At 43.0% G+C, this 22542-nt stretch overlaps 1 protein-coding gene across 8 annotated transcripts in view; it reads left to right on the top strand.

Annotated features, from left to right (window-relative positions):
• Window positions 1-21998, top strand: part of ALPK1 (alpha kinase 1) — a 58308-nt gene extending 36310 nt beyond the window's left edge. For 7 of the 8 annotated variants that reach the window (XM_081020274.1, XM_081020277.1, XM_081020276.1 and 4 more), the window contains 11 exons: window positions 7606-7804; window positions 9473-9532; window positions 9772-9858; window positions 10691-10767; window positions 11330-11425; window positions 12696-12800; window positions 13625-15716; window positions 18166-18319; window positions 19592-19754; window positions 19861-20047; window positions 21498-21998. In XM_081020274.1, coding sequence (XP_080876400.1) covers window positions 7606-7804; window positions 9473-9532; window positions 9772-9858; window positions 10691-10767; window positions 11330-11425; window positions 12696-12800; window positions 13625-15716; window positions 18166-18319; window positions 19592-19754; window positions 19861-20047; window positions 21498-21697 — 3420 coding nt within the window. In that variant the 3' untranslated portion in view covers window positions 21698-21998. Of the gene's footprint in view, window positions 1-7605; window positions 7805-9472; window positions 9533-9771; window positions 9859-10690; window positions 10768-11329; window positions 11426-12695; window positions 12801-13624; window positions 15717-18165; window positions 18320-19591; window positions 19755-19860; window positions 20048-21497 lie in introns of those variants that run through there. The other variant, XR_013990309.1, reaches the window with a different exon arrangement.
• Window positions 21999-22542: the final 544 nt, after the last annotated feature.

Raw genomic sequence — 22542 nt, 5'->3', positions numbered from 1 at the left:
CCCCCATAACTGTCTATTTGCTCAAGTCATATTCAATGAGCATGATTTGAGCATAATTTTAATTTGTTTCTTAGCCCTGTGATATGTCATGGATGTTTCAGTTGAGATTCCTGCACCGGAATTGGACTAGATTTGACTAGATGACTCTTGGGGTCCCTTCCAACTCTACAATTCTATCATTCTGTGATAGTAGTGATAGCTGTACTGTATCTTTAAATATAACCTTAAGGGCCCTAAACTGGACCCTTTCTTCTGCCTGTTTGCATACGGAAGATACAGTCACCCATCTTTCTGGCAACTAATTTCCCAGGGAGGTGTCTGCTGCTTTCGTGTTGTGGGTTTTTAAAAACCCTCTTTTTCCAACCACCTTTTTTAATATGGCTGTTTTGAGAGAGTTGTGTTAGAAAGCATAGCTTTGCTGGCTGTTAACCAGTAATGCTAACAATTCTTCATTGTTTATTTTAATTGGTTTAAACGCTTTTAAAGTGATGGTTAGCTCAAGCAGCCTCAGGTTGCCTATACCTGAAATGGTTCAAATTTGTGCACAGTGAAAACTTAATAGATGACCATGGCCAATTAATAATTTTTTTCCAGCCTAGCCTACCCTATAAAGTTGCTGTGATGATAAAAGGGGATGCACACGCACCACCCTGAGCTCTGAAGGAAGAGCAGGATAAAAACATAATAATGGCATACCCTGCCAATTCTATAATGCAGTGCTTCTCGTTATTCTCCTAGTTTTCACAAACTATGAAGCAAGCAAGGCACACTTATCTCTAGACTACATGCTCAGTGGGGGCTTGTATTGCTTGCATTACATTCTCTCTTTTCCTGTGTAGGTGGACTTAAAAATATTTCAGAGGTTCCTACCCCATTTGCTGCATCCATTTAATACATCCCAAGTGCCCTGTACCTGGATGAGTTAGCAAGGCCATTCATTCCTAGTCTTAGCAAACCAACAGACCTCTAGGCTCAATTATTGATGATTTAATTCTTGCTCATTGAAAATTCCTCCACCCTCATCTGCTTCTATCTTCCTAATTTATTCTGCACAAGCAATTTCGTATATTCACATTTTGTCCTGTACCTCAGTGCCAGATGGCTCTGGGAGAGAGTGTTTTCTCCCTTCCTGGGAGCAGCTGCAGTTGTCGGCAAAAACAAGGTATCCTGGCATTGAACCTAAGGCTGAGACCCAAACATTAAGGTGTTTTGCTGGGAGGAACCAGGCCACTAATGCGAGAAACCATGAAAACAGCACACCCGTCCACTCAGGGCATTTTCGCAAAGGCCCTTCAGTAAAGGCTGTTTTGCATTTCCACCCTGAACCCCTATAATTGGTGTATAGAAATCTTCTGCAAATCTAATTCCATCTCCACCTGACTCAGCTTCCCAGCCATGAAGTTCCTTTTGTGCCCCTAAACTCAATTACACATCCTAGGTTGACATTGTAGAAACAGATGTTCAGGCAAAGTGCACTTTTATTTCTCTCTCTTGGCATGGATACAGAAATCCCTTAATCACAATTTCCAAATCAGAACCCTTTTCTTTCTTTTATATTTTGGTTATATCTCTGTGTCGCCATAATTTTTTTTGTTTTGTCTATGAAGTGTCTTCCTCCTGGGGTTGTAGGCTTGATGGGTTGTTGCTGTTTAAAAAAATAAAATTATGTTCAGGAGCTGCAGATGCAACAGTGCACATCTGATCAAAAGTTTTTATGTAAGGTGCAGAAAGACAGGATGATATTTCAGTGGGATTGCAAACAAACTGAGGTTGGGCAAGGTCAGAAATAGACTTTTTCCTGTCCCTCAGAAACATAAATTAGCAAAAGAATTGTGAGCTTCTGTGGTATATGGTTAGATACACATTATATCAAATCTAAAGTAAAGCAACTGTAATAGGTGAGATGGACCTGTGGCCAAGGTGATGTCTGTTATCTAGACAGGCAATGGATATTGCAGATGTTAACCTGTGATGGGAGAAATCTGGAAGTGAATCAGTCAGTGCATTATGAATTGTGTGAGCCATTAGTGGCAATTCAAAATTACGCAGAAACTTCCACTGTGTCTCATCTGCCGCTTGGAGGTAATTTTATACATTCTTCATTTTGATATAAGACAGCAAGAGTTACGAGATCATCTTTTCTCAAATTAAATAAGAGCTCTTTCCTCAGTATAGATTTGCATGTGCACCTCAGGCATGGCAGCCATTCTGTCTTGTTTGACTCACATATGGAGAGTCTGACGAACCAGGATAACACACTTTCAGTCTCATCATGCTTCTACAGGACACTGCTAGAAAAAGAGAAGAGGAAAGCTTTTCATAGTTCTGCTGAAGGGAGGTGATTCTGGCAGCATGCTTCTGATATGCAATCTCTCTCAGAAATGTTGGCATCTTAACAACACTTCAAACACGTTTTGCAGGGTCTTAGACCTGTGAAACTGATTGACCAGAGACTATAATAGGACAGAAGACATAAATGTCTGGATCCGTAGGCAGTAACTGCTCTCCCATTCTGCTTCAGATTTCTGAAAAATTGCTATCTGTACCAGTAGTGGATGGCATGATGGGACGCCACTACACCTCCAGTTGGTTGCTTCAGTGCTGCTTACTGGGAGGGGCAAGGTGGACGCAGTGCAAACACACTGGCAAAGCCTCTCCAGTGCTCCTGGCAGTGTGTTTGCACCACACCAACCACACCACTGTCTTTCCTCTTTCCCCACTTCCCTTCTAGTAAGCAGCAACAAACCAGAGGTAAGGTGTGCATGACATCCTACCACACTGTCTGATCCTGCTCTGTATCCATCATATGTGTATATTAGGAGGGGAATGTCTGTTGCCTCTTCTAGGCTTTATGTGTGAAGTCTGTCTTTTTACCCTGGAATTGCTGTCACAGAACTTGACCTACTTTCATTTTATGCTTTTATGGGAAGGAGGTTTTGGTCTACATTTTCCATTAACATGGCAGCATTTTTGTGGACTAGGAACTGTTGTGTGACTTGGGACCCAAGGAAAAAGTCAGGTATGATTTCTCAGAGGGGACGAGAACAGGGTTATAACTTCAAACAATTGACACCGAGCAAAATGTATTGGTGTGTTAACACAGCACGCCATCTTTGGGGCAAGAAAAAGCAGCTGATATTCTCACCCTGTCTTGACTTTTCCTCATTTTGTGTCCATTTGGTTTTGGAGAGCGACGCAAGAGGTTTCGGCATTGAGCGGAGAGTTAAATTATGCAGCTGCCCGGCCCTCCAGAATAGGATACTTGGTTTAGATTTTTCACAATGCTATTGAAGTGCTTATTTTCCTCCTGAAGAGACACAAACAGATGCAAACTTCTGTAAACACTTTAGAAATGAATTCAGTGAGTTTGGCCTCTCAGCGGTGCTCAATAGCTGACAGAAAAATGTCTAATTAGTGCAAGTGGAAATAATAGGGCCACTTGGATTCCTTCCATCCTCCTCCAAGTCTACTTTTCCGAGGAACTCAAAGGCTCTTTTGTTTGGTAGGTCACCCTCTCTCATGCTTTTGTGTTCCAATCTCTTAAGGGAAGGAGGAGAAGAAGCAGAAAGAAAAAAATGCATTAGGCAATGGCTCAGTGCTTAAATATACGGTAGACTCCGGAGCATTGAGAAAAATGTGTCGCTGGCAGTGTTCGTTTTCAGGTGCTTAAAGACAGGGATCCCTCCATTGTCAAGAGGCACATGCACACAAAGAAATGGGAATCCCTTTCAAGTGTCATTCTTTGCAAAAGCATGCCCCCTTGCAAATAAATAAATATATTTCCACCAGTTTTTGAAGCATAAGTCAGCCCGTGAATACTTTTTTCACAACTGGTCTTGTGAGGTAAACAAATATCAGGCATTCCTGTTCAAGTTGTTCACACTATGGCTATTTCAGTTTCTTCAAGTTGCATAGTCCATGATTTGAATCAAGCCACAGGGTGTAAATCTTTTTCACTGACAGGCTAACATCACCGACCTATCCCTAATCTTGGAGCTGATTGTCACCACAAATGTTTTCACACATTTCTTGAGTCATTCATGAGAGTCTCTCTTCTGGGGGGCAGGAGGGAATGTGAGCTGTTGCTCTGCCACGTGATTTGGATGGAGAGGGTGCTACATTCAGTCCCTGAAATCTTCAGTTTAAAGGTTTTCCGGTAGCAAAACTTCATGCAGGGCGAACCAAGTCATTGTCAGCACACTAGTGGGCAAGATGGTCTATCTGTCCGACAAGATAAAGGCAGCTTATACCATTATCAAGTTTTACCTGACTCTTCCTGTACCTTCCAAATAGTACTATAGTCCTTAGCCAAAACCACGCTCATACACAGGAACCCGGCATGTTAAGCAATCATTCAGATATCTGTGTGGCTTGTATATGATCTCCTACCTGCTTATCCAAAGTAGAGATCAAGAAATTAGTTGCCAGAAGTTGATTTTTACATCTGATTACTTCATCACATGGCTGGAGCTACCTCCAAATTCTTTGAACAATGTCTCCCAGTGTGTGATGCTGGTTTCCCCAGGGACTTTACAGAAAGTTGCCAGTGGAGGCAACTATTTCATGTTACGTTGTTTTTACAAATGCACAACCCATTTGTAAAAATGATATGTTAGTGGTAGACATTACTGGCCAAAATAGGTGTTGTTTGGGTCTCAAAGCCAGAAATTGGGAATTGAATACTTTAGATTCTCCCAGTTTTTTTTATACAAGAATTCGGTATTTAATCCTGCAACGTCTTTAGAAGTGCTGCCTAGCTTTCAGCACTGTTGGTTGAAAGTTCCCAATGGACAGCTCCTTGCTCTGCCTGGTTATGCCAGATCATTGCTGGTCTGAAGACTGATTCACACTTTACATGGCAAGAGTGAATACTGCCATGGATACCGTATTTTTTGCTCTATATGACTCACTTTTCCCCTCCTAAAAAGTAAGGAGAAATGTGTGCGTGTCTTATGGAGCGAATGCAGGCTGCGCAGCTATCCCAGAAGCCAGAACAGCAAGAGGGATTGCTGCTTTCACCTCTTGCTGTTCTGGCTTCTGAGATTCAGAATATTTTTTTTCTTGTTTTCCTCCTCCAAAAACTAGGTGTGTCTTGTGGTCTGGTGCATCTTATAGAGTGAAAAATACGGTAGTTAGAGGACAAATGGGCAGGAGCATATGATAGGGCAGCACAGCACGTTTTACCTGTCTTGTTTGCAGTAGTCATCAACATTGCTTACCTGGCTTCCCAATGCTGCATGTCACTGCCAGTTACCAAGATGGGGAGCAGAAAGGCAGCGAAGAAAATGTCAAATTGGCTCCATCATTGCACCCATACTGTGTTGTGCCTTGTCCTTCACCATCTCCCTCTGGGTAACTGACAGTGACACTTGACAGTGTCAAGAAGCCAGGGGAACAACACCGGTTGCTACTGTAAACAGGTGAGGAAGTTGTCTCTCCCAAGCAAGAACAGGCACAGGAAGATACTGATTCCACACAGATAACAACTAAGTCCAGTGCTACCTAGTGACTAAACTGTATTATGACACTATCCACATGGATGCATAATTGCAAATGAAACAGGATACAGGGATATTGTGTATTTATGGTTGCTGCATGGACACATGTAAATTTGGCTTTATACATGGAAGCAAATGGGGGGAAATGTGAGTTTTCTGTATTAAGTGAGATGAAGATACTATTTCTTTAGTAGTGGTAGTAGTAGTAGCAGCAGCAGCAGCAGCAGTAGTAGTAGTAGTGTGTTTTAATTTACTAGCCCCTGTGCATGGAAGATCCTATCTTCACTGAGGGAGCTTGTCATAGGGAAAACCCCCAGAACAGTTTGGCAGAACACAGAGGAGGAGAAAGGGAACTTCAGTTGTGCAAGCATTATTCCTTGTGCTGATAGAGTACATTCCTTACTGTTACGCTGGCTTCCAGGCAGGCTTAAGTTATAGCTGTATCACTTTCTTTTTCCCCATTAAGCAGCAAAGGCACTAGAGAATTTGAGTCAGGTAACTGACTTTTCTCAATGAGTCACTAAGTCACTAAGAAACAAATGCCTTCTCCAGCAGTGGACAGTAGGAGTATACACAAAAAATAAATATTTGGATAGAGGGTCTGGCTTCATGTGTCTATCAGAGTGACCTCTGAGCTCCATGTCAAGGTAATATTCTCATACTGCAGCCACAGTACTGGTATATTCTAGTCTAAGTAAAATTTCCCTTCATCAGATTAACCTTTCCTATTCAATCCCAAGGAAGGTGTTACCAAATCATACTTGAGACTCCAGCAGGCAGGAGTTTTCTTCTCATCTTTCCGCAGCTGAGGAGAGGAAAGCTGAGATGCACTTTCGCTCACACGCCATTCTCCCAAGGTGCAAGTTGGGCATTTGGGCAGATGTCACAATGCCTGCAGGGATTCTTGAGCACCCATGAAGGCTCTGTATACTGCCGCAGAGTTAGCCTGCTGGCCTTTCTTCTCTCCTAACAGCACGTTCCTTCATAAGTGCGGCTGATTCTCCATGCCAGGGAGAAGGATCAGCCTCTGAGGGGGATACCAAGGGAGTTAATGCTATTTTTTAAAAAAATCATTAAAGGTCACCTGCAAAGAGAAAACGTTGGACTGCTGACCTAGTTGCTCCTTTATGATGTACAAAGGAGTGTTTGATCTGGTAGCCTTTACTGCTATATTAATGCAACTTGTTGATGTTTAGAACTTGATTGACACCACAAAAGCCTTCATTTCCCTTGAGAATCAGAAGGCAATGGCTTTTAATAGCACCCCCCCCCCAATTCCCATTTAAGCTAATTTTAATGCTATATGTAGGTCATTTCTTGAAAACAGATCACTGGTCTACTTTTTAGGAGTGTCTTACCTTCCTCTTCCTTTTTTAAATAAGGTTGCAAGATACAGTGTCATTTAGTGGGTAGCACGTTGGACACAAATCAGGAAGGCCCAGGATCTAATACTTGGATGAGCCTGATGGGTCTAAGCTGTTGGTTGTGAGGTTAAAATGAGATGAAACACTCTGAAATCCTTGGAAGAAGGTTGGGATGAAAATGAATCGATGGCGGTGGTTAAAATTAAAGTAAAATTTGTTGATAATCAAAATATCCTATCTAAGATTGGGAGCACTGCACACACCCACACAGTGATTTCACTAGTAATTAAGTATAGTGTGAGCCTGAATCCAGCCTTGTGTGGGTTCCATGACTCGGTCTTTCAGTGTCATCATTTGATGAATGCCTGAGCCCTGGCTCTTTATTTTAGAAACTGGGCTGCGGTGGGCAGGAGGAGAAAGAGAGAGAGAGAGAGTACAAAAAAATGTTGTTATCACAGGGTAGAGTATTGTAAAGTATGCCACACTTTTTAAAGCTTTTTTGAACTTCCCTTCCATGTCTCTGACAATTTTCTATGTTTGAAGCAATATCCCACCCCCAATCCCTCCTTTGCCCTGTAGCTGAAAGTGGGTGTACACATTTCTCAGCTAAGCAAGTCAACAAACATTTCTACCCCATCCCTCTGCCTGATGATTTACATACTTTATGGATAGTCCCCTAGAAACGGTTCTAATTTGAGAGCTGGTTGCTCCTCACCATCACATTCATTTGGTGTTCTTTTCAGGTTTGTCTGAAAGCCTCCATTGCCAGCAGGGACTATGTGACAGCAGCTGCTATTGTGTTCCTGATTGACCGGTTCTTATATTGGGTTGATGGCTCCAGCCAGCTCCTTCGGATTGCCAAAAGGCTGCACGAGCTCCAACCTACAACACCAATTGCCCCTCAGCTGGTGATTCGCCAAGCTCGCGTCTCTGTAAATTCAGGTAATGAAACACTCATTGCGCTCCCCCCCCTCCAACCACCATCTCCGTTTCTCGGCCGAGTCCCAATTAGGAGCTGCTTGACTTTCAAGAGGATACTTTGTCCCATTCTGGAGATGACATTCCTATGATCCTGAGCCATCATTTTAAACTGACACCCTGCTCCTGCCTGCCATCTACTCTCCATCTACCCCATCCCACCCCCCCACCCCCGCTCCATCTCCCTCCCACCTCTTCTGGCCTGCACAAAGTGTCTGGCATAAAGGGGTCTCTGAGAGAAAGAAGCAGCAGAGAAAATTGTGAAAGGGTGTGGAAAATACTAATTGGAGCTTTTGTCTCCTAACAAATCTGCCCTGCTGTTTCAAACGGGGGTCTGTGAATTGCTGTACTTCTGAGCAAAAGCCTTCAAAAAGATGATTAAAGATCTGGTATTTTCTGTGTGTGTGTGTGTGTGTGTGTGTGTGTACACACACATATACATGCACTATGGCCACTTGGTGCAAATAATGCAGTTAACCTACTCATGTAAAATTGAGGGTTGTTGTTTTTTCTTCATTCCTCTTTTGGTAGTACAGAAAGATAATGAATGGCATTGGCCTGTTTTAAAATACATATTCCTAGTTTTTTTAGGAAGGAAAAGCCAAAGCTAAGCTGATGATGAATACAGTTTTAGAAGGAAATAGCTTACATATAATGAAATGATCATCTGATTTCAATCACTACATCTCAGGAATAGTATGTGCGTCAAATATAATTGCCCTTATTTGTGAGCTCTGCTATCTGATGCCACTTCCCCCAACACTTGGCTCCCATACGTTTTCTTTACTACAACCCCACTCAACCTTAGCCAGCACGGCCAATGATGAGAGATGTTGGGGGTTGTAGGCCAAAAACATCTGGGAGAAAGGCTGAGTCTGATGCCAAGCAAACACATGTCTTAAAGAAGTAAACAGGAGATTGGCATGCTGTTTACTCCTAAAGTCCAGGGTGAATCAGGGTGACATAGTTGGACCGCAATGTGGGTGAGTCTAGGCAGATATAAATATCTAAACAACCTCGGTGAGCTCTCATCTTGGGGTAGCTTTGAGCATCTGTATGCCTGTTCACTTTACACTAAATACAGGTACAAGCTACCACTACACATGTACAAGTGTTTTTGTGAAAGAGTTTACACATGTTGATTCATATAGCTCAGCTATTGTGCACACAGAAACACAGACACTACGCTTGTCGAACATGACGTGAATAATGATAAGAGTGTAGATAGTGTGCATCAACTGTTGTTTACAGAGATTGTGCACTTGTTGAATGTAACATGTGAATGGCCCTTATATAATTCATCTTCAAGCATTGGGTCAGGGTCTACGACTGGGTCACAATTGGATGGAATCCCCTGCTAAAACAGAGGAAAAAGCCTTCATTTTAGTGGCGTCCTTGTCTCATTATGATGTCAAGTGCCTGGCAAATGGATAGCCCCCACCCACCTGTCAGATTTGACCTGTGAGGCTGGTCCTACCTTTGTTCTAAACTAAGGGGATAAACTGAGGAAGAGAAATGACATTAAAAAAAAATTGCTAAAAGACCAGATTTACCAGATCTACCCTTTGCTATCTGAACTCCGAAACTGAAATATTTGCCTCAATATAGCTTTGTTTTTCCTCTTCTTTCTAGGTAAACTGTTAAAGGCTGAATATATCCTTAGCAGTCTTATTAATGACAATGGAGCAACAGGTATCTATAATTTGTGGCTTCTACACGTTGAGTTATTATTTATAAATGTTCCCCCCAAAAAATTACCACCTTGCTAGCAGAGCCACTGCCAGACTAATGTGTTCCTGTCCCAGACAGCTTCTTTCTTTGTTTTTCTTAATTTGTAAAGGTCTTGGATATATATTTACCTCACCTTTCTACCTCTTTATGTTCCCAAACACTGTAGTGTGTTCAACTGCTCTTTTCATTCTGTTTCTCAGGTGTGTGGAAGTACTCAAAAGAAAGCGACAGGATCCTTGTTCAGTCTGTCTGTGTACAGATTAGAGGACAGATTCTGCAAAAGCTGGGTAGGATTCATGAAGCAATCTCACATTCTTTGGTTTCACCTGATCTTTTTCAGTTCCCGTTCAGTTCTCTGAGGATAGTGCAGGAATCATTTCTCATAACTGTGTTCTTTCTAGCTGCGAAATATTCCTCATTTCCTAAATAAAAATCAGCTGTATGCCTAGCAAAATGTATTGGCAAAACAGAAAAATCTAATGTGACCCAAATTCTATGCCTATAATTGCTTCAAATTGCTTACTTTGCTTCCCAAATTAAGACTTACAAATTTCTCCTTCTCCTCCTTCTTTGCAAGATGTTGGGTTGCAGAGGATAAAAAATAAGGGCATGGAATGGTGAAATTATGTGATGATCAGGCTCATAACAGCCTGCTGGATTAAGCTACTGGTCCACCTTGTCCAGTATCCTATTTCCATTAAGTTGTAAGGAATGGATGCTTTTGTCAATTTCAGTTTCCAATTTTTCAAATCTTAAATTCACATTTCTGCACTTGTTTCGGTTTTTTTTATTATTAAAAAAGCCCTTTTGGAAATTTGTATCATACACAATTTTGCAAACCATTTTTTTCTAATGTACTTTGTGTATTATTTTCACCAGTAAATGCTTATGTACACTTTCCCCAAACGTACACATATTGGGGTTGGAAAACGGCAACACAAAATTTGGACAAGTGTAACTTTTGAATGATAGCTATGGTTCACTTCATATTTGGCAAACTTCTCCCCCATCCCTACTAAGTACAAGTGCGTTAAATAAGTTTATAAAATATTACTTCTTTTTTTAAAAAAAAAAAACTACAACAATAACTGAGCGTTCATTTTTGTGTGTATGTCTCAGGGATGTGGTATGAAGCAGCAGAGCTGATTTGGGCCTCAATTTTAGGTTATTTCACACTTCCCCAGCCAGATAAAAAGGTAATGTATGTACTATTTTCTTTTTAAAAATTAGTATTTTCTGCTATAAACAGTATTTGTTCTGCTCCTTTAGACAATCTAGAAAGCAGCTTGCTGCAAACCTTTTAGCAGGAACTGAGGAACAACAGAAAGGGTAGTCCTTCACAGAGGGATCTGCTGGTGAAGAAGAGCGTTCCTTGCTGTTTCAAACGGACCCAAGTCCTTCACAAGCAGTGGAAAAGTGGACTGTCCTTTTTTCCATTAAGAAACTGAATGATGTAAAAACAGCCTGAGATTTTGGGTGCTTCCAGACAGGGATTCATTATTGCAAGTGGGTTGTTGGCAACAAGTCTGCTGTTGTTGTGGTTTTGAATTTACCAGATTTTCTATGGAAAGAGCGAATCTGGATTAAATGGCTAGGGATGTGTTGGTGCTGCATGCATGAGGAGTCCCAATCCCATTTGGAAACACCCTGTGTGTTTTAGCTTCTTGTGCTTTATGGAATGGATTATTGTGTTTTAGAGAAGTAATCTGCAATGGAAGCAGTGAAACGCCAATTTGTCTTTGTGTGTTTCTCCTGCAGGGAATTGCTACATCGTTGGGTATCTTGGCTGACATCTTTGTATCGATGAGTGAAAACGATTACAACCAGTTTAAAGACAACTATCAGTTTCACCTGGTAACTATTCCTGTATTTGAGATGAACTTTGTTTAGCTTGCTGAAAATTGTGTGTGCTTTGTTCAGCATCCCTGACTAGGGAGATTCTGTGTGATACCTGAAGCTCACTTTTCCACAACAGAAACAGATTACTCTGGAGAATATTATTTGTCCATCCATACCAGTACTGTATACTCTGATTGGCATCAGCTGTCTAGGATCTCAGGGAGAGTCTTTCCCATCTCCTATGTGATCCTCTTTTTTAAAACTGGAGATTGAAGTTTTGCCCTTCTGCACTAAGCTACAGTTACTCCTCATTGCCTCTCCATGGCAAAAGTAATTGCCAAGTGCTGAGCCATTTGTTGTTTGTTCTCTCATAAAATTATGGAGAGAGGAAGCACAGAATATGTCATGTACTCCAGCCCTCAAACATAAGGCCATAATTAGATGTTACTAAACCTTGGCATGGGGACGCGGGTGGCGCTGTGGGTAAAACCTCAGCGCCTAGGACTTGCCGATCGTATGGTCGGTGGTTCGAATCCCCGCGACGGGGTGAGCTCCCATCTTTCGGTCCCAGCTCTTGCCCACCTAGCAGTTCGAAAGCACTCTTAAGTGCAAGTAGATAAATAGGTACCGCTTTATAGCGGGAAGGTAAACGGCGTTTCCGTGTGCTGCGCTGGTGCTGGCTCGCCAGCTGCAGCTTCGTCACGCTGGCCACGTGACCCGGAAGTGTCTTCGGACAGCGCTGGCTCCCGGCCTCTTAAGTGAGATGAGCGCACAACCCTAGAGTCGGACACGACTGGCCCGTACGGGCAGGGGTACCTTTACCTTTACCTTTTAAACCTTGGCATCTGTCTACACTGTGTTCTAAACCACTGAGCCTCTTGGGCTTGCCAATCAGAAGATTGACGGTTTGAATCCCCATGATGGGGTGAGCTCCTGTTACTCTGTCCCAGCTTCTGCCAATCTAGCAGTTCGAAAGCATGCCAGTGCAAGTAGGCAGGAATGTAAATGGCGTTTCCATGTGCTCTGGTTTCCACCACGGTGTTCCGTTGCGCCAGAAGCAGTTTAGTCATGCTGGCCACATGACCCGGAAAGCTGTCTGTGGACAAACACTGGCTCCCTCGGCCTGAAATCAAGATAAGCACCTTAACCCCATAGTTGGCTTTGACTGGAGTGAACCATCCAGGGGTCCTTTACCTTTTTACCTTACATAGACTCACCTATCTACACAGAGATGAACGGACAGCAATCTGCCTAAACTTACATTTCCTTCCTGCCGTTTCAACAGAATCTTCTGAAAGAGTTTGACCACCGTTTACTTTCAGCTGCTGAAGCATGCAAGTTAGCAGCGGCCTTCAGCCAGTTCACACCACTGTTTGTGCTCACAGCAGTCGTAAGTGTGATACCCAATATTCTTATTTCTTCCCTGTGCTGAAGATTATTCACTGCCATCTACTACTGCAATATGTTGCTGTGTGCATGTAAAATCAGGATGTGCATTCCAAATTCAGATGCAATGCAGATGAAAAGTTGTGGTGCAAGTGAAATGCCATCTGGCTTTTATACTGTTAAACCTGTTCATTTGGAGCAGTTGCTTACTACAAACCATTTACTGTTGCCTATCATTCATACCCCTTTAATGTCCCATTGATTTAACTGAAAACTCATTGGATAATAAAGAGAGTGGAACTAGAAGGTAAAGGCTGCTAGTTATACAATCTATCTTTTGGTTCTTTGGGAAGGAGGGGGTATCTTCAGGAAAGCATTTTGCAGAAGAAGTGTACTTCATACCCCACTTATCTGTGGATTAAGTTCCAAAGGTTTTGAGAATATAGCTTCTTCCTGCTCCCCAACCCACCCCAATCCCACTGAACACCATAGACAAATCAGTCCCTCAGATTAATAGGCTTTGCAAAGTTTTATATTGAAAATTCCATTAGCAAACGCACAATTCTAGCATGGATTTTTTTTTTTTGCTAGATATCTCAAAACAAAGCTGCTCAGTGTTCCTTCGGTGTGTAATAAGTTTAACTCAAGCATAATTGATCAAACACAGAAAAAACAAGTACTTGAAAATCATTTGGAAAAAGCTATATTCTCAAAACCTTTGTAGTGGTGTGAGTTCAAATTTGAGGATTCTTTATAGGATCTGAGTTTTCAAATTTGATGCACGAATCTGTAAGATCCTGTTCATTTCAGCTGTACTTGTTTTTACAGAATATCCGTGGAATGTGCTTGCTGTCTTACAGCCATTCAAGCGAATGCCCTTCCGCAAAGCAGAAGTTTTATTTGTCCGAAGCAAAGGAGTCCTTTGAAATTGGTCTCCTTAGTAAGAAGGACAAAGAACCAGTCACCAGCAAACAGGAGCTCCACAGTTTTATCAAGGCAGCTTTCTGCCTCACAAAAGTGCACCAGAGGCTCTACGGTGAGAGCGAGAGACTTAGTCAAGTGAATAAGTTGTGCCAGGAAGCCTTACAGAAGCTGTATGCTTATAGTCATTTACCACATACTGAAGAGCAGGACAAAGAACAGCTTGCCAAGGATATCATGTGCCTTGTCACGTTAGTTAAAGAGCACTTAAATGTGCAGGATTTCTGTAACTCAGATGCCAAGTCCTACATTCCAGATAGCTACAAAACTGGTGTTGAAAAGTCAATTGTGAACGGTGAATTGAGCTTCGAGAAAGTCCTTGAAATGTATTCCCAGCATCATGCAGCGGTCTGTGAAGTTTATGGAAGTGTTTGCCACAGCTACAAGATGAAATCAGGAAGCCAAACAGGAGCCTGTATAACAGCTTTGAAAACGGAAACCAAAAATATGGACACCATGTGTACCACTGAAGAAAGATCACATCATGGGAAAGACTCTGCAAAGATCTCGCTTTCACAAAAAGGAAGGAAAAATCGTGAGGGTTTTAAGGAGCAGATGCGACAGAAATTATTCCATGCCACTGCCCTTGATGAAGAGGTAGAGTGCATTCCTTCAGAAAGAAGTCAAAGACACACTGGTGGTATTTCAAGTAATTCTTATAACAGGAGTGAAAGTTCCAGTTCATTGAGATCTTGGAGCAAATTCTCCAAATCGAGTTCCTTTACTAGTTGGGAGGAGATTGACTGCAATGAAAATGAACTGCCCCAAGATAAGGTACAGAACCAAAAGGCTACTGGAGGTAAGGAACAAGAATGTTCTGCAGCTTTGACTGAAGATGCTGAAGAGAACTGCCAAAAGCCAGATCCATGTGTACTGTTTTCCAAAACTCATCAGCTCTCTCTTCAAGAGCCTCAGAACGACTGTTGTGGCTCCTTAACGCATCCCTATCAGAATAATATAGGCAGGACTCACAGAGTAACAGAATCATACCCAAATCTCAGAGAGGAGCACGTAGAAGGAGCAGAGAATGCTTTGAAGCAGTCACTCAGAGAAACCAGTAGCACCAACCCCCAAAATAGTAATGATCTTTTGAGTCCCACTTCTGAACAAGATCCCATTATCCCATCTTCATTAATGGATTCCAGGAGCAAGGACTCCAGTGCCATTTCTAACCATAATCTGTGCAGCATTGGGAAAGGAGGCACAGAAAATATAATAGAATCAATATCTAGACATGGTTGGCCATTTGTTGACCCAGAAGGAGAAACTGTGGACACTACTGAAGATGCACAGATGAATTCACACCTGCCTGATGCCAGGAGGACACCTGCCTCCATCAATAGTAGCATGCCCAAACCGGAACGTGACCGCTTTGTTCAAAATTGGATTAATAAATCGAACTCTACAGTGCCTCCAGAAAGCTCCACTGGAGTATCTGAAATTGACCCGCAAGCAGAGACAACAGAAGACTGTGAATTTGCTAGTGAATGTGGAAAAAAGTCATCAGGTCGTCTTAGTGATGTCTGCATAGCAAGAGATCAACCACATCACAGCTCTGGGGCCACAAATTCTCCTTTGGGGGCAAAGAACCAGCCATTAGTCAACCAGTCCAGTGACTGTGCTACAACGGAAGAAGATGATGGTGAAAAGCTAAGGAACATGTTGAGCAGCAGTCACAGTTCAAGCTCCTCTCTGAAATCATGGTACAAAGCAGCCCACTTTTCCAGCAGTTTTTCTGAATCGGGGAGTCCTTCATTTTTGAACTCTAGCAGCAGCTCTTTTGTCTTTTTGGAGAGGGCCAAAGAAGAAACCCTACAGGCTCGCGTTCTCAGTGACGATGACTATGGCAGGCTTTTGTCAGGTGTAGACCATGCTTGGCTAATGGAAAGAATGAAGAATACAGGGCTCTTCAAGCCAAACCTCTTCAGTAAAGCACACTGTAAGTAGAGTTTTCCAAAACGCACCCTTATAATTATTTAATCCCAAGCATTTTGTGCTGCTTTCAGGGAGGGAAAGATTTTTGTTCTACAGTGGTACCTCGGGTTACATACGCTTCAGGTTACAGACTCCACTAACCCAGAAATAGTACCTCAGGTTAAGAACTTTGCTTCAGGATGAGAACAGAAATCGTGCTCCAGCAGCGCGGCAGCAGCAGGAGGCCCCATTAGCTAAAGTGGTGCTTCAGGTTAAGAACAGTTTCAGGTTAAGAACAGACCTCCGGAACAAATTAAGTACTTAACCCAAGGTACCACTGTAGTTTACAAGCCCCAAGCACTCAGGTGTCTTGATTCATGCGTGAGCTGCACAACAGCACACTTGCCTCCCCCAGGGGTAATCTGTACAGGTGCCCCCCACCTCACATGTCACAACAGAAAGACAGGATTCAAATCATTTACACATACCCTGGTGAAAGTCCCTTTTAGCCTTGCTATGTTAATATGCTGAGATGCCGATGGACTCCAGCTCCCTTCAGCCCCAACCAGCATGGAAATAGTCAGGGAGTTTGAGTATCTCGAGGGCTGCAGTTATCCACCCCTGGGTTAGCCTGACTGACACTGCCTGTGCGAAGTACTCAAGACCAAGAAAGAAAATTATTTGTTTCTGATCAGCCTTTGGCAAGCTTTATGCCAAGGGCAGATCCTGGTATTGTGTACCTTACCTGTATATGGTGTGAAGTGATTGTCAGTGAGTTAATGACTGAGATGGGATTTGAATGCTGGCCTCCAAATTCTCAAAGCAACGAGATTCCTGCAATGCAGGGGGTTGGACTAGATGACCCATGGGTCCCTTTTCCAACTCTGTGATTCTGTTATTCTGTTCTATCTGCTATGCTATATGTGGGGGAAAGTCTTCTTATTTTATACCGATTAAGAACATAAGGAGAGAGTGAAATATACTCAGAGTCGCAAAGTGATTTCATGCTCTTTATTCAGCTCATAGTGGTGAGGAGGAATGAATAAAAGTCCCCTCAAAGTATCTGCTTTATATACATTATTTACACAATGGGCTGCACATGATTGGCTAATTCTGGAATTCTACTGTAAGCCAATCAGGTTGTGGATTCACTTATATCTGGAGCATGATTGGGTGGTTCCTGCCAACCAATCATACTGCTGCATTGTTCTAGGACCAATCAGACTGCTGCATTCTGAATCCTATTGTTCTAGGACCAATCAGACTGCTGCAATTTGGATCCTATTGTTCTAGGACCAATCAGACTGCTGCAGTTTGGATCCTATTCAACTCATTACATAACAGAGAGTCTGGTGGGTCAGGCCAATAGCCCATCTAGTCCAGCATCCTGTTCTCACAGTGGCCAACCAGATGACTGTGGGGAAATTCATAAGTAGGATCCAAGCACAAATGCATTCTCCCCTTCTGTGGCTTCCAGCAACTGGTCTTCAAAACCATTACTGCCCCCGACTGTGGAGACGGAACACAGCCATCATGGCTAGCAGCCATTCAGAGCCTTCTCCTCCATGAATTTTCCCAATCCTCTTTTTAAGCCATCCAAGTTGGTGGCCATGTACTGTGTGAAATAGTACTTTCTTTTACCTCTCCTGAATCTTCCAACATTCAGCTTTGGTAGGCATCCACAAGTTCTAGTATTACGACGGAGAAAGGCTTCTCTCTATCCACTTTGTCCGTGCCAAGTACAGTGGTACCTCAGGTTACATACGCTTCAGATTACACACTCCGCTAACCCAGAAATAGCACCTCGGGTTAAGAACTTTGCTTCAGGATGAGAACAGAAATCGCGAGGCGGCGGCACGGCAGCAGCAGGAGGCCCCATTAGCTAAAGTGGTGCTTCAGGTTAAGAACAATTTCAGGTTAAGAACAGACCCCCAGAACGAATTAAGTTCTTAACCCGAGGTACCAGTGTATAACTTTATAAACTTCTAATCATGTCGCCTTTAAAAGTCTTTTCTCTAAACTAAAAAGTCCAAAACTGCAATGTTTCCTCACAGAGGAGTCACTCCATTTCCTTGATCGTTTTGGATCATTTGGATGCTTTTGTTGTAATTTCACATTCCCTGCTAGCAATTTTTAAAAAATGCATTCCTTTTTGTGCTAACGGTTCTGTTACTCCGTGACATATTTGTGAGGAATGCCTTCCCACTTTGCAGCCCTTCCAAAAGCAATTCATCCTGCCTTGCCTTTCCCACCTTCTGTTTATAGATGAAGCTGACTGTAATAGTACACACTGCAGCAATGAATGCAACTTCCTATGTGTGTGAGCGAAATGTCATTTCTCTGTGACTCAGTCTGGGAAAAGGACATTGATCCTAGCAAGAGAACAGTTTTAACTCTGCTGTTTCATTCCTGGCTACTGGTACGGAACAACCCTTTGCTGAAGAAGTTGTCAGTTCATTTGTCTTCTTTTCCAGCCGCCCTCCTTTTGAAATTCTCCAAGAAATCTGGGCTGTGGACTGCACAGGAAACTGCTGTATATATTGGGGACTACCTGAGCGTAGCAAAGAAAGGCAGACAAAGGAATGCTTTTTGGATACACTTTCTGCACCAAGAAGAAACTCTGGGAAGGTATCACTGAAACCAGTGTGACAATTTGATCAGTCCAGGCAGTTATATGCTTGTTTGTAGGCTTAGATCCCACATGATAAATAAAAAGTCTACGTAGTGAATATAATGCATCCACAAAACAGCATGAAAATACCTAGCCAGATTCTGCACAGGGATGGGAAATAACGGATGGATTGAGCTGTGCATCAGAAAAGGCTTGTGTTAATACAGTCATACCTCAGGTTACAGCTGCTTCAGGTTGTGTTTTTTCAGGTTAGGGACTGCCAAAACCTGAAAGTACCGGAACGGGTTACTTCGGGTTTCGGCAGTTACACATGCGCAAAAGCACCAAATCGCAACCCGCGCGTGTGCAGATGTGCAGACGTGGGTTGCGAACGCTGCGGGCTGCAAACGTGCATCCCACATGGATCATGTTTGCAACCCAAGCATCCACTGTATAAGAAACTTAAGCAGGCCTTTGAAACAAAGTATGGATGGTGTTTGCTTGGTAGTAACAGGCAAAGCTTTCCACAGCCCATAACTGTAGAGTTGGAAGGGACCCAGGGGGCCTCTACTCCACCCCCTGCAATGCAGGAATTTAAACTAAAGCATCCATGACAGATGGCCATCCAATCTCTGCTTAAGAACCTCCAAGGAAGGAGAGTCCCTCATCTTCTGGAGGAGTCCATTCTGCTGTGAAACTGCTCTTACCACTTTTTTCAGTTGCAGTCCTAACTACGGGTAGTAAACTGCATTGAACTTAGTGGAACCGACCATGGAATAACCATTGTTAGGAGTGGTCACCTTATCTCATTATGTTCAGTGGAAGACATTTAAATACAGTGGTACCTCTGGTTGTGAACGGGATCCGTTCTGGAGGCCCGTTCGCAACATGAAAAGAGCGCAACCTGAAGCGTTGTATCTGTGCAGGTGTGCGGCATGATTTGCCGCTTGTGCGCATGCACGAGTGGTGAAACCCGGAAGTAACCCTTTCCGGTGCTTCTGGGTCACCGTGGGACGTAACCTGAAAGAACGTAACATGAAGCAAACGTAACATGAGGTATGACTGTACACGTGTCCTACCACTAGGACCTGTGAGACCAAGGTTCAGATCCCCACTGGCACCAGTCACTGTCTCTCAGCCTCACCTGCTTGACAGGATGGTTGTGAGAATAAAATGGAGAATGGGAGGCTGATGCACACAACCTGTGCTCCTTGGAGCGAAGGCAGGATACAGTATGATGTTGCTGCTGCCACTTCTACTCTTGTCAGTGTGTGTTACATTTTTCATAGATATGTTGGCAAAGAGTACAAAGACGAAAAGGAGCTTCTTCACCATTTCAGTGATGTGGAAAGACAAATGACTGCCCAGTACTATGTGACAGAATTCAACAAGAGGCTGTATGAGCAAAAAATCCCAACACAAATCTTCTACATCCCATCGGCGGTCCTCTTGGTAAGGAGCAAGCAGAAGGTTGCAAAGGATTCAGCTAGTGAAAGGAGCAGGCAGAAGCAGTGGGCTGAAATGCTGCTCACATTACAATCCCCTTTTTGTTCCCCAGGTACTAGAAGGCAAGTCTATACAAGGCTGTGTGAGTGTGGAGCCTTATATTCTAGGAGAGTTTGTGAAGTTATCCAACAACACCAAAGTGGTAAAGCTGGAATACAAAGCCACGGAATATGGACTCGCTTACGGCCATTTCTGCTATGAGTTTTCCCAAGGCAGAGATGTGGTGGTTGATTTACAAGGTTTGTACTGCCAGATGTCAAATGATGGAATACAGTATTTTATTGGATTGTCTTGAGCTGTTCCCACCACCCTGCTTTCAAAAATAACTCTTATAAAAAATTCTTTAGGATATGAATATTCAGAGCTGAAGTTTTTAAAAGAAAGAAAATGTTAAATGTCACTGGGGGAAAAATTACTTCAGCAGCTCACTATATTGGCTTAAAACCTAATCAGCTTTCTCAGGTATCATAGACATAGTCATCTCATTCTGTCTAGGGACTATAGATATAGGTGCTGCTTTAAATGTGGATCTTTTTGCGTTTGATTTTCTTTCATAACATTTTCTTTTGATATTTTGTGATTTTTTTAATGCTTTAAAGTTGTAAACCACTTAGAGATTTCTTTGGAAATGTAAAAGTGGTATAGAAATTGTTCAAATAAATTATGCAAGCATAAACAGGTACTTTATATTTTTTTTAAACCACTAGATTCCCCCCCCCCAAAAAAAAGCAAAACAGAGACCAAGATGCACATGTACAAACCCATGAAACAAGTAATTTCTGTAGTCAGCAGATTTGCAGAAAATGAAATGGAATGCATATAGGGTGTATTTTTAGAATCAGTATTATAACTTAGGGTGCTAAGGGAAGGGGTAGTACCTCTGGTGGGGGACATGTCGTGCTCCTTCTGGAGTAGTTTGTCCACATTTGGTCCCCACCCTGCACTCACCTGTGGCTCCTAAAAGCTGTCAGCATGCAACAGCAGCCACCATAGGTGTCAACTCCTTGGGGCCCTGGGTACTAGAGCACCCACAAAATTTCCTATGAAGGGGCCGGGCATCCACAAATTTTGGTGCCAGGGCCATGCACGCTGCATGGCATCCATGGCCACAGGCACCCATGGTTGCGGGGCCAAGTTGGCATTCCTTGTGGCCACACCCTGAGAAACGGCTTTGACTGGACAGCCAAACCAGGTGAGGGTTGCCTATGGGTCTCAGACCCTCAGTGAGTTTGGAATCTCCCCTGCATGCGAAGACAGGCTCTGGCAGACTGAGTGGATGAGACCAATAGTCCAATGGTCAAGAAGGCAGTTTCTGCACATGGTGTAGAGGGAAGTGAGGGGCAGGTGGGGCTTTTCAACATGGGAAGGTAGCCCATCTAGGAGAAGGAAACTCTGATCCTAAACCTCTGCTGCCTTGTGGGGTATCTTCGGGAGAAGGAAAGGCTAAGGAGTAAACCCTAAGGAGTCCCTAAGGCGGTGGGATGGCGCCTTGTATGCCTTCTTCCAGCAACTTCTGCAGCCAAGCTGTTGCCCAATGTATGGCTCTGCTTTCCTTTGGACCACACTAGAGAGGCTGAGAGATGGGTCTTGTTATCTGGGCAGCCCAGGACCTCCATACACATTGCCCAGGCTTGTGCCCTGGTGAGTTCAACAACAGTATTGTAACTGTAACATTTTTCTTTTCGACAGGTTGGGTGACTGGTAATGGGAAAGGCCTCATTTACCTGACTGATCCCCAGATCCATTCTCTCTCTTGGAAAGAGGCATCATGCCTGACAAACTTTGGGAAGAAAGGGATTTGCTATTTCTTCAACAATCAGCACACAGAATGCAATGAAATCTGCAGGCGCCTTTCATTGACTAGACCTTCAATGGAGAAACAAAACTGACTTTGAGAAAAGATATTTCAAGTCACTTTTTGACCACAAATCTAGAGAATTTGTAGCATTGGGTGTTCTGGCTATGATACAGCAGTCGAGTTGGCTGCTTCTTATATGCTTTGTATTTTATTTTATTTTTAAAAAATATGTAAAACAGGCTGAAATGAAGATTCTCTAGAAAAGTGACTGAAACAGAGCTAGGGGGAAATATAAATCATTTGTACTGAACTGTTTGGTGGTTTAGCTTTTTTAAAAAAATAAAACACCTTTTGGAGTAGAGAGCAGAAAAGTCTCCAGCTATCAGAACAGATATATTGTCAAAAACTGCTCTTTTCAGCTAACTCCTTCATTCATCACCTCTTCTTGTTCCAACTTCCCAGAAAGCATTTTAAATCTTCCCACTCTCACAGATCTATTCTCCAATGCTGGGATGGATGCAGTAGCTGTTCTGCTGCAATGACCACTTCCATTTCGTTCGCTGCTCTTGCAAATGGGTGGAGGGGGGTTGCTCTCTTGCTCACAGCTATAGGATATAAACCGCTGCTGGTTTGACACTCGTCCTCTTTGAATGTTTTGTGGTATGTGTGCTGTCCACAGGCATCAACAGTGCTTGCCCTGGGTAAAAGCAGCTGTCGCGTTTTTCTTTTTTGCTACTTATGAAGCAATCTTTTGTGTTTTTAGATCAAAGCTTGTAATTCATGGATGTGACCTCCTTGGACTTTTTGTCAGCTACCACCTGGAGAAATGGAAAGAAGCAAAAAGCAGAATTACAGCCATTGCACTTCCCAAGCATTCACTGAGGAATATTATAATATAAGAGATTGCTCTTCCTCTCCCCAAAGCTCAGCATTAGG

The sequence above is a fragment of the Podarcis pityusensis genome (genome assembly GCF_964106645.2).
Source record: "Podarcis pityusensis genome assembly, chromosome: 9".
NCBI lineage: Eukaryota > Metazoa > Chordata > Lepidosauria > Squamata > Lacertidae > Podarcis > Podarcis pityusensis.
This window is presented reverse-complemented; position numbering and strand designations above follow the sequence as displayed.